Source organism: Sarcophilus harrisii, chromosome 3 (genome assembly GCF_902635505.1).
Source record: "Sarcophilus harrisii chromosome 3, mSarHar1.11, whole genome shotgun sequence".
In the NCBI taxonomy this organism is placed as follows: Eukaryota; Metazoa; Chordata; class Mammalia; order Dasyuromorphia; family Dasyuridae; genus Sarcophilus; species Sarcophilus harrisii.
This window is the reverse complement of record NC_045428.1, coordinates 6,144,431-6,156,959: the sequence shown is the minus strand read 5'-3', so window position 1 is coordinate 6,156,959 and position 12,529 is coordinate 6,144,431. Positions and strand designations below refer to the sequence as shown.

The window sequence follows — 12,529 nt, the reverse complement described above, 5'->3', positions numbered from 1 at the left end:
TAACAAAATTGCTGGGAACCAATTTTGGTTCGATTTCAATCCCCATCAAGCCTTCTTGATAAGTGGAGCTTCCTCAAGGTGGACTACGCTGCCTTGGGATACCATGGCTTTCTCCGAGGTCTCTGACCAGGGATTCTGGGGGATAGTGAGGAAGGGATTTCTCTTTTATGGAGGAATGAGCTGGATGAGCTATGAGCTCTTGACCAATGGGGAGAGGCCCTGATCATATCATTGTGGTCATAACTTCTATTTATTCCATAGGGAGGCTGTAGACCTGGAAGGTGTTCAGTTGGGATTATCTTTCTCTAATGTTATAGGATCCAGTCTTTATTCCATTATATCTCTCCCGCTCCCTTCCTCACCGGTGACTACAGTCTCATTTCCATTAAACCAATCAGAATAAATTAGCATTCACAAAGGGGCTATTTATTTGAAGTTAAAGCAAGAACCGAAGTTCCCACACTTCCCCCCAACACTTGAGGGCACTCTCTCCCAGGGGAGAACTTGGCTATACTTAATGCGATTTGAACAAAACACTCGCCCAATCAAACAAATCCACTCCAAAGGTGCCATAGCTGAAAAATCAATGAACCTCTGCTGTTTCCAGGCTGGCAGCTCACTCAGAATTTTGGTCCTGATTTTGGTTCATTTTTGTGGATCCCTCTGTGTCCCAGACCTCTGGTGACTCACCATTTTTTAAATTATTATTATAGCTTTTTATTAACAGAACATGTGCATGGATAATTTTTCAATATTGACCCTTACAAACACTTCTATTCCAGTTTTCCCCCTCCTTCCCCCCACCCCCATCTCTAGATGGCAGGCAGTCCCATACATGTTAAACATGTTAAAGTATATATTAAATACAATATATGTGTACATATCTATGCAGTTATCTTGTTGCACAAGAAAAAATGGATTTAGAAAGAAGGGAACTTCTAACTTGAGAAGAGAAACAAAAATGCAAGCAAATAACAACAGAAAGAGTGTAAATGCTAGGTTGTGGTCCACACTCATTTCCCAGGGTTCTTTCGCTGGGTGTAGCTGGTTCTGCTCAACTCTGATCAATTGGAACTGAACTGGATCCTCTCATTGTCAAAGATTGGTGGCTCGCCATTTTGACCTGCTCGGATCTGTCTCTGATCTTCATCTAACTGGGAGAGAGAACAAAGATGAAGAGGCAAAGAATAGAGCCCTAGTTTCATGGAGAGGGAGGGCTGACACCTGGTTCTGAGCCATACTTCTTGTCCCTATGACCAGCTTTGAAACAGATGGGAGAGTTGGAACCAAGAGGAAGGCACTGGGTTTCCTGGTCAGTGCCTTTTCACTGAACCCCAGTTAGAACTACATGAACCAGCAAGAATCTGTCTCTTCCTCACCGGTTGGCAGACAAGGACGTAAGAAAAACACTTTTTTTCCCCATTCAGGGCCATGGCCTTCTGGAAGTTGGCTGCTCAGCCTCCATTAAGTGCAGGGATTACCCAACTTTACATTCCGTACCCTGATTTCCACGTTCCAAGAACCAGGAGCCTTCTGGAGAAGCTCATACTTTCTGAGCACTCTGGTATGATTCCCTGCTTCTGTTTTCTTCCTTCCCCCACCCCACCCTCGGGTTTGGAAACCCTATTCTCAATTTGTTATTCTCTCCTCTTCTTCACGCTTCGGAACTCGCTAAAATGCTTGTTCTCTTCATATGCAGTGGCCATTGCTCATCCTTCTTCTGAAACAGCTTTCTATAATTTTGTGTATAGGCACCTTCCTCCCCTTCTACTTGCATGTGTCAGCTTCTTGATTGCCTCGGTTTCCTCATCAGTAAAATGAGCTGAAGAGGGAAATGGCAAACCGCTCTAGCATTTTTACCAAGAAAACCTCAAATTGGATCACAAAGGTTCAGAGAAGACTGAAGTGACTGAATCACATCAGGCACTGGCCAAAGCACTGGGGATCCCAAGAAAGACAAAGATAGTAACTCCCCTCAAAAAGTTCTCAGTCTGAGCGGGAGACTCCATGCAAGCAGGGTCTCTATAGGACACATCAGAGATAATTTCCAAGGAAGAACACTGAGATTAGGGACCGGGGAAGGCTCCAGAAAGAAGGTGGGTTTTTGAGCTGAGATTTGAAGGAAGCCAGAGAAGTCAGGGATGGAGATGAAGAGGGAGAGCATTGCTTGGGGGAGAGCCAGAGAGAATGCCCAGAGGATTGTGGATTGTGATCAGCATGGGCCAGTGTAAAGAATGAATGGCTGGCTACCGGTTGATAGGATGGGTGGGGGATAAAATGGATGAAGCATTAAAAAAAAAAGCATTTGTCAGATGATTGTTTCAGTAATTGTGATCAGAAAAAAAAAAGCAAACAACGAAAAATAAAATAAAACAATGCAAAAACAAAGAAAGGAACAGACAGACTATGTCCTCTCGGAGCTCCTGTTTCAGTGAGGGAGTCCACATGTAAAAAACCGGGGATACTCCAAGCAGTCCAGGGTTGTTAAAAGGCCGTCATAGAAGTAAACACCTGAAGCAGCTGGAAGCAGGATGTGATCTGAGACAGAAGATGTGGGGCTCACTACCTGGGGAGCAGGTGGTCTCTTTTCCACTCTTTTGTACTTTCATTCCTCCCTCCCCCATTTAATTCTGGGATTCAGTGATCCCAGCCTCCTCAGTGGTCCTTGAAGGGCACACACCAGCTCCAGCTGAAGACATTTTCACTGCCTGCCTACCCCCAGCCCATACCTCATATCCACCTCCCATCTTCCCTTGCTTCCTCTATGGCTCAGCTAAAATCCCACCCTGTCCAGGAAGCTCTCCCTGATTTCTTGCTCGCTTGTGTGCTCATTATCTCTAATGTAACCTGAGGTATCTGAATGTGGATGTTTGTGTGTTGTCTCCCATCAGACTGGCTGCTCTTGGAGAACAGGGGCTGTCTTTTGCCTTTCCTTGGAGCCCTTTGCTTAACAGTAATGTAGTAAGTGCATAATAAGTGCTTGTTGATTTGAATACTGCATTTAGACCAATTTTAGCTCTGTGATCCCAGACAAGTTACTAGAACTCCCTAAGTTCAAGCTTCCTGATTGTACAATGATGATAGAAGGGAGTGCTCTACAAAACTGATAAATATATATATATATTTATTATAATTACATAATATAATATTATGAATTATATAAATAAATACACACACACGTAACTTACTATTTCTTCAAACAAGCCACTCTTATTTTCCTCAACTTGGCAAACTCTTTGAAAAAATATTGGACCTGGGATCTGAAAGCCCTGAGTTCTAGTCCTGCCTCAGATACCTTATTAGTTTTGTACCTTGTCCAAGTCACTTACATTCTCTCAGTCTGTTTTCTTCCTCTGCAATATGAGGAGAAATAGCATCTCTCTCGGAGCATCATGATGAGGGACAAAATGGAGAATGTATGTAACAGCCTTGGCAAATACTAAAATGCTACAGAAACAGTAGCTATTACAGGCTTAACTCCGGACTCCCTCTTGTTCTCTGCTCCCTTAAATCCCTGCTTTCCTTCTCGCGCCTCCAGGACAGCCCCTTCCTCCCCCTGGGAGCTGGGCCGGCCCAGTCCACCATCCTGCCTGCCCCCTCACTTGGAATGCAAAGGCCTCTGGGCAAAGGTCTGTTCAGTGCTATTTCATCAGAGACCCGGATGTCTTAAGTACTGAGTGAATATTAAAATAGTCCCAATAATAAAATTGTGCCCAGCCAAGTGTGGAGCTCTCGTCCAGCAGGGGAGGGTTCCAGTCCCTTTTCCCTGAGGCCCCGGAGAGATCAGCTTACACTGTTCAGGCTGGGTGTGGATTTCTTTCCCTCCATCTTCTTTCTGGAGACCATCACCCCATGGGTGCCTTCGCTTCCAGCCCGGGCACCGGGGACCACCGAAGGTCCTTCCCGATCCTGCCCAAGACCTAACTGGCTCCTGATCTGGCCTTCTGCCTCCTGATTGGCTGGTGGCTGCTCAGGATAATGACCTTTCTGACCCATTCGGTGGCTAAGGAGGGTATGGGATTTTTTCTGGCTGCAATTTGAAGGTTGGTTCCAAAGGCTGCAATGGGAAAAGCCTGACAGGTCCACTTCTGGGCACCGGCTGAGTCAGGCCACTCTGGCAGGCGTGGGGGCGGCTGGGTCCCGGGTCCGAGGGGTTTCGCTCATGCTGCCCTGCTGCCCGGAGTGACCGACCGCTCGGCGGGCAGGATGAGGGACCTTCTCCAGTACGTGGCGTGCTGCTTGGCGTTTTTCTCCGCTGGGTTTTTGATCGTGGCCACCTGGACCGACTGCTGGATGGTGAATGCTGACGATTCCCTGGAGGTAAGAAGATGGAGGGTCCTCCCTGGCCATCCCCTTTTTCCCTTTTTCTAGTTGGCATAGACACCATACGGGCTCCCACCTACTTCTGCTTCCCTGGGGGATCCAGCTCTCCTCTCACGGGCAGTACTGACCCTAGCTGGGAGAGCCGGGGCCCCAAATGTAAACTCCCAATCCAGGTGTCCCCCACCACCCAAGCCACAGAAAGGTGCCAGGATATGGGAATCCTGGAGGCAGCGGGTTAAAAAAGGCAGGCTGGTGGTGTATAAAAAGCCCCAGAAGCAGATGATTTGGGTTTGAACCCCCAAACTAAGCACTACTTGTGTGATTACGGGCAAAGGCTCTGCTACTCCAGCTTTGAGAGAAGAAATTAGAGCCCAGGAGCTCTGCGGGCTCTCCTGGTCCCCCAGGAAAGTTGATCCTATGCAGAAGGAGGGAGGAGAGCTTCATTTGGCTACTTCCTTCCCATCCATCCATATGCTTGTCAGGGTCCTGGACCCAAGGTCACACAGACCATGCAAGGTGGGCTGGGATTCGAACCAGGGACTCAGAGATTGGAAGCAGGAAGACCTGGGAAATTAAGCAGCAAGTTTTGATTGAGCATCTCCCAGAGTCCCACCCAAACCAGGTTCTGGGTCTCCAGAAAAAGAACTTTCCTTCCCAAAAGGGCTTAAATTCTAATAGGGGAGCCAAGAATAAATAAAAATGCCAAAGAGTGTTAGCCCCATCCCTTGATTTTATAAATGAGAAAGCCGAGGCTAGAGAGCCAAAAGTGTTTGTTGGAGGTCATAGGGAAAATGAGCCGAAGGTCAGGGTTTGGATCGCAGGACCTTTGACTCCAAATTCTGCTTTCTGCCCTGTCTTAAGAAGCCATTCCTGGCAGCAGATCTCTACCTCCCCCCAAGATCATTAGGGCCACATCCAAGGCTCATTTTGGTCATGTCTCTCTGGGGAAGCAGACTTAGCCTCTCTGTTGCCATAGAAATGGAGAGAGGTGAGTCAGAGAGCCCCCACTCTCCGGGAATGGCCGCCAGACCGGGATATGGCTAATCCCAGGGTGGGAGCAGCAGCTCCATCAGCAGCCCTAATGAGCGGCTCAAGCCCAGGCCACTTGGCACAGGACCATGTCCCCTTGTCAAGGATCTCTTCTCATCCCTGGGATGAATACAAGTGTCCACAAGGGAGCAGCTTTATTTTCCTGGCTTTGTAAAGTGGAAGTAGAAGAGAATAGAGAGAAAATGCTTTCAACTTCCTCATCAACTATAAAAAAAATCACACATATCATATGTGTGTACATGCATATACGCACATATACATCCATGTATATATTATTAAAGCTGCTTTTGGAGCTTTAAAAAAGGCACCACTGTGCAATTCATATACACACACTCTCATACACTCACACACACACAATCACACACATTCACTCACTCACATACACACAATCACACACACACATACACACACACTCACACACAATCACACACACACACAATCACATACATACACTTACACACACTCACACTCACACATACACACACACACACACACACACACACACACACACACACCTCCTTGCCCCCATCTTTCCCTCCTCTCTTTTGCCCCACATTTCAAAGCTGTTTTAAGATCTAGAGGCTGGGAGTTGCCAGTTTGCTGCTTTTGGGGCTCTGTCAATATTCTTGATCCCCAGATAAAAAGAGATCAGACAAGGGGGCGTTATGCTGGTAAGGCTGGATTGGAGCCAGTCACAATTTTAGCCAGGATTCTCAGCTGGCCATGGATGCCCTTGAACCTGAATTCCAAGGAACAGAACTTATTTTCAAAGGTAGCACGGCTGAGCTCCTTTTCCTTTTAGCTGGAACCTCAGGAAGAAGGGGCCCTTGCTTCTTGGGGATGAAAGGCTGGGGAGCTCAGCTCCTCAAAGTGCTTCTTCAGCCCAAAAAAGGAGAGGTGAGGGAAGGGAGCCTGCCAATGTGGAGAACACCAGGTCTCCCTTTTAATTAGTTTCTCAACGACTCTGGATCCAGTTCAGCTTAAACTGGTTGAGCTGCTGCTTTCACTGGGCCAGCCAGAGACTGTTGGGTAAAACTCTGGGAAAAACAGAACTGATGGTAATGTTGTGGAATATTAAGTGACAAGGAGACCCACAACAGTGAATGATGTTTAAAAGAATCATGGGAACTTCAGGTTTTACAAAGCCCTGTCCACCTGGAGATCCCACCGGGTCCCTGAATTGAAGGCGGTTCCTTCAATTACGGCCACTTTGAGGAGGAAGAACTCAGACTCTGGGGAAGCCGATTTCATGGTCACCCAGGTAGGAAGAAGCGAGGGGACATAGGAACCTAGACCTTTCTTCCCTCCAAACCCAGTCTTAGTTCCATCTTTCTGTGTCCATCTTTCTTTTGTCTAACTGATAAAATCTATCAATTATAATATTTCCATCTAATTTTTGCTGCGTAAATCTCTATAATCTGTTGTTTTTAATCTCTCAATATCTGTCTATTCATTTATATACACACCCATTCATCCATTTCTAACCTCTATCTGCCCTTCTCTTTATTTATATCTATTCATCTGTCGAGATCTTTCTTTCTACCTTTTCTTCCATTTCTACCTAACTACCTCTTTATCTTTTTGTCTATCCATATTCATCTGTCCATCTATCTACCCATCAACCTACCTACCTCTATAATCTAATTCAATACACATTTATTAACACCAACGACATGTCAGATACTATGCTAAGTGTTGGGAAACAATACAAAGACAAACTTAAGGGAGACATAGCACATAATCAGCCCAGACGTAATCCACAGTCTGGTTCACATCTTTGGGATGAGTTCTTGCTCTCTTTGGCCAAAGAGATTTGTGAGAATTTCCAAGGTTCCGTCCATGGTCATGATGTGGGTAGAACCAAGGAGCAGGAGAAGGAATCCAACCTGGGAAGTTTCTTTCTCTGTAGCGGGAGGTCACAGAAGTCTGGGACTCCCTCTTCCTCTAGGAATTTCTTCAGTTGCCCCTTCACAGAGTGCTGATGGCGGCACTGGACGCCCCTTCTCTGAGTGAGCCAGGCAGTTGCAAAGGGCCATGGCCAAGCCTGTAGCTCAGTCCTCCCTTTGATTTCTGGTCAGCCAGGGCCCGTTCTGGAACGCTCTTTGCTCTGCTCAGGAGGCTCTTGGATCTCCTCCTTCTAACTCTCTTTTTTCTAGGTTTTTGGGACCCCACCGTCCTGCGGCCCATTGATGTTAGTCCTTCTCAGTCTCCTTTGCTAGATCACTCGTCCAGATCACTCTCTGTAACCATAAGTGCTCCTTGGACATCTGTTGTGGGGCCTCTTCTCTTCTGCCTCTATACTAATTCACTCTGTGGTCTCATCACCTCCCATGGATTTAATGACCATTTTTTTTAATTTTTAAAATTTTATTATTTTTTATTTTCATAGTATTTTTTTCCAAATACATACAAAGATAGTTTTTAACATTGACCTTCGCAAACTTTGTTTTCCAAATTTTTCTCCCTTACCCCCCCAAACAGCAAGTAATCCAATATAGGTTAAACATGTGCCATTCCTCCAAACTTCTTTCCATATAATGACCATTTCTCTAACGATGTTTGTCTCTTTTTAAAAAAATAACAGCCTTTGATTTTTCAAAATATATGCAAAGAGAGTTTTCATGATTCGCCATTTGAAAACCTTGTGTTTCAAATTTTTCTCCCTCATTTCCTACTTCTTCCCTCCCTTAGACAGCAAGTAACCCACATAGATTTAACATGTGCAGTTCTTCCAAATATATTCCCACCTTTATCTGATGATGATTCTCAAATCAACCTCTGTTGTCCCAACTTCTCTGCTGATCTCCAGTCTCAAATCTCCAAGTTCCTTTTGGGAAAATCAAGCTGGATGTCCTGTAAACATCTTGAACTCAATATGTCCCAAACCACTCATTCTCTTTCTTTCTGACCTCTCCCCCATCTCTCCTGTTATAGAGGGCAGTACCCTCCTCCTAATCTCACCATGTGGTACTTGTGTACTGATACTCATTTATGTAATGGTGCTAATCATTTTATAATCTTTATCTCATTTGATGGAGGTGTTTTTATTGTACCATTTTATAGATGAGGAAACTGAAGCAAAAGTTAAATAACTTGCTCAGGTTCATAGAGTTAGTAAATGTTTGAGACTAAACTCTCGTATTCATACCTCAAGCCTGGCGCTCGCTCTCTTGTGCCCCTTGGCAGATAGAGCAGAAGGAATTCTGGCTTTGGAAGGGGCAAATCTGGGTTCCAGTGTTGACCTTCCTGCTCTTCGGTGGGTTTAATTTTATAATAATAAAGGAATAAAGGAGTTGGGCTGGCTGGTCTCGGAGGCTCCCTCCAGCTTCCAATCTGGATTAGGAGTGTTCCTCTGACCCAATGACAATGACTTTGGGGCCCGTTTCCTCCCAGGCATCTCTTCTCTGAGAAGCAGGGCCCCACTTTATCTCTGCATTCATCCTGGTCTCTCCTCTCAGGCTTCTCTGAAGTAGTTGGAGTCTGTTATCTGTATGCTGAGGTTCTTGCTATTGAGAAGTTCTGTCTACTGGACGAGATAACACATAAACATTTGTGAAGAAACAAGATGTACAAACAGGATGTGCTGGAGATAGTGGTGGGGTCAGAATTAGGGGAGGGGCAGAAAAAGCTTCTGTATGCAGCGGGATGTTAGTTGAGACTCTTGAAGGAAACCAGAGACAAAGAGGAAGCACCTTCCAGGCTTGGAAAACACCAGGGGTCAGGAGGTGGATGGACTTGTTTGGAGAATGAGAGCAAGGGGGGCGGTGTCAGGGGGTTGCGAGTCTGTGGGGGTGAGGACATGCATAGATGCAAGAAGACTGGACAAGGTCGGGGAGGGGGAGAGGTCATCAAGGTCTTTGAACTTCAGACACCCAACAAAAATAGTCATGTTGGCCCCATCATGTCCACAATGAACTCCCAAGGATTCAACCACTTGTTCAAGACCAATTGAAGACTGAGCTTCCATTCTTGAAGGATCTGGTGTGGAACTCAGTCCTGGGGGAGTCTCCTCCAACGACCGAGCTTGGGATCCCTGCTAGAAGGACTTGGACCAGAAATCAGCCCTGTATGGTCAATGGGGGAAGAGACTCATGGGATGATCCCTGAGCGAGAGCTTCCAGCCTATCACAGGCTATCTACTACCTGAGGGCAGCCTTCCACTCCCCAGGGTCACCTTGATGTATCTTGAGGCTCAGAAGATGTCCCTGACACATTAGTATGTCCACTAATAGAGATGAGGCTGGACAGTACCTTCCAGTAGAGAATATTCATTTCTCCAGATGATTGGCCACTCAAATATTTATTGAGCATCCATTAATACATTAATCACCCACAGCTTCTGATTAAGATCATGTCAGGGAGCCGGGATATAAGTATAAGGAGGGAAAACAAAACAAAGCAAAAGCAAACTTTACGCCCACTGGGCTCACCTTCAAATGGGGAGGGGGTCGAGCTTGTGGACTCTGTGCTGTGTGCATTATTCTATATACAAAGTAATTCTATCCATGTTTGTGCAGATACATGTCTAACTGGTGACTGGATACATGCAGATTTGTAGCAGAATTCTAGTCCCGGTAGCTTGGGAGGAGGCTCAGTGAGGGATTCGTGCACAAGCTGAGGACAGGTCTGTGTCTGAAAGGAAAGGGGGACTCTGGGAGCTGGAGTTAAGAGAGGGATGGATTCCAGGCTTGGGGGACGGTCAAGGCGAAGGCTTTGGGGATGATCCAGCTGTGTGTGAACAAGACAGAGAGAAGGCATCCATGTGTGTGAGTGTATGTGTGTGTGTGTATGTGTGTGGTGAGTGAGTGTGTGTATGTAGTGAGTGTGTGAGTGTGAGTGGGTGTGTATGTAATGAGTGTGTGTGTGTTTGTGTGTGTGAGTGTGAGTGTGTGTGTGTGTGTGAGTGTGTGTATGTGTGTGGTGAGTGAGTGTGTGTATGTAGTGAGTGTGTGAGTGTGAGTGTGTGTGTATGTAAGTGTGTGTATGTGTGTGGTGAGTGTGTGTATGTAGTGAGTGTGTGAGTGTGAGTGTGTGTGTATGTAATGAGTGTGTGTGAGTGTGTTTATGTGTGTGAGTGTGTGTGAGTGTGTGTGTGAGTGTGTGTATGTGTGTGGTAAGTGTGTGTGTGTGTGTGTGTGTGTGTGTGTGTGTGTGTGTTGGAGGAAATGTTTGATTACTTTGGAAAGATACTAGTTTGGGGAGGGTTTCCAGAGCTCACTGGGGGCTGACTTTTGCCCTGTTGCTCTGGGCAGTGGCAGCCACTGGCTCTCTGGGTCCCCCCCGTCCCTGCTACCCCGGAGTGGGCTGAAACCTTTATGTTTCTCACTGATTGGACTAGACAAGGGCCTTCCAGGCCCCTTCTACCTCAGAGTCTGCCTTCCCTGTTAGGGGAACCAACTCAGGCTGACTGGAGAGGAGCCTCTCTGTCGTGGCAGGCAGTTACGAGAGGACCGAGTCATTCTCATGAATGTGTTTTTAACCTGGGATCCGCTGTGAGAGATTTTAGGAAATCTGTAAATTTATTCTTTGTTGTTATTATTTTTTTTGCTGAGGCCATTGGGATTAAGTGACTTGCCCTGGGTCACACAGCCAGGAAGTATTAAGTGTCCGAGAACAGATTTGAACTCAGGTCCTCCTGACTTCAGGGCTGGGGCTCTATCCACTGCCCCACTAGCTGCCCTGTGAATTTATTCTTAAAATATTTGGACGCCTTTACTTCAATATCATTTCCTCCCTAACATTTCCGTGCATTCGAAGACGAGGGCTTCACTTGATTGCCAAAGGGATCACTGTCCCTGACAAAGTGAAGAGCTCCCCACTTCCCTGCCAGGGAGGTCATTCGCCTCCTCTCCAGGAAGCAGACAGCCCGGCCCTAGGGTGGATGGGGATGAACTTGGGCCCGTGTCAGGTCCCCTGATCAATACTGGGACCCAGTAGGGGCTGGTGTTCACACGGCAAACTGGAAATATTGCTTGGTCATCTGAGGACTCCCCCTCCAAGGAGGTTGCCTTGAAAACGTGCGCCCTAGTCGTAGAGCACCCCAACTTTGAAGAGGTCCATTATTCTTTTCCTCCCCCAAAGGCTCCTTCTCCAACCCCAATATCTCGGCGGACACTGACACGGGCAGCCTCCCTCCCCCTCCAGAGGCTCCACATTCCCTGAACATGATAGGGGCTTTTCACCTTGTCTTCCCTGCACAAAGGCACCTTTGAGGGTGTCTCTCCTAAGTGGCCCATTAACAGGGCCCGGCTTAATTACGGCCCCTGTTCTCACGTACCCAATGAGGCCGAATACCAGAGTCAGTGGCCGGCGGTGCCCCTGGCGTTAATGCCTAACGGAATGGGCTCCCTTTGGCCTCTAATGAGCTCATTGCCGGTCTAAGTATGCTCATTGCGGGTAAATGATCAATAGCCTGGACAATGGCCGCACCTGGGCCTGCTGCAGGCCGGCCTGACATTCTTTCAGCCGGGCTCGGCGTGCCTGCTGGGACTTGGGGGCCACTTACACAGAACCTACCTCATACAGGAAGAGGTGCGGGGGGTGGGAGCAGGTGGAGTGGAACAGCATCCCCTGCACTGACTCCCCCCTGCACCGACCCTGATCTCCCTCCCCATGAGCCTCACCCCAGCTTGTCAGAAGGAGCACGGGAGGAGAATGGACTTACCCAGTGGGGAGGCTTAGGGCCGCAGCTCCTGGGGCTCACTGGAAAACTTTTAAAGAGCTAATATCGACATTAGACCAAGTTCAGCATCATAATCTTTTAACCACCCAGCTGCCTCTGCAGCTTAAACCAAACAATGCTAGCTCTTACTGGCAGAGATAACTACATTTTTTTTTTCACTAAATCCTGTGCCTGGTACATAGTAAGTATTTTTGTTCCTTGAGGCAATTGGGATTAAGTGACTTGCCCAGGGTCCCACAGCCAGGAAGTAAGAAGTGTTTGAGAACAGATTTGAACTCAGGGCCTCCTGACTTCAGGGCTAGTGCTCCATCCACTGTGCCACCCAGCTGCCCCAACATAGTAAGGTACTTTTAAAGTGTTGATTGCTTGACCTTAATCTAGGTTCCTTCCATCCCTAATGACTAAATGTGGCCATATCCTTGAGTACTGGGGAATTAAGTGTTGAGATCACACATTTCAAAACTGAGATGAGCC

The 12,529-nt window shown here is 47.0% G+C and overlaps 1 protein-coding gene across 2 annotated transcripts in view; it reads left to right on the top strand.

The window, feature by feature from the left end:
* Positions 1–12,529, top strand: part of CLDN16 (claudin 16) — a 97,517-nt gene that overhangs the window by 66,129 nt on the left and 18,859 nt on the right. The window contains exon 1 of one of the 2 annotated variants that reach the window (XM_031957426.1): positions 1,855–4,320. The exons of the other annotated variant lie outside the window; for it this stretch is intronic. Within the exon in view, the coding sequence (XP_031813286.1) occupies positions 4,207–4,320 (114 nt within the window). The 5' untranslated portion in view covers positions 1,855–4,206. Of the gene's footprint in view, positions 1–1,854; positions 4,321–12,529 lie in introns of those variants that run through there. 2 annotated transcript variants of the gene reach the window in all.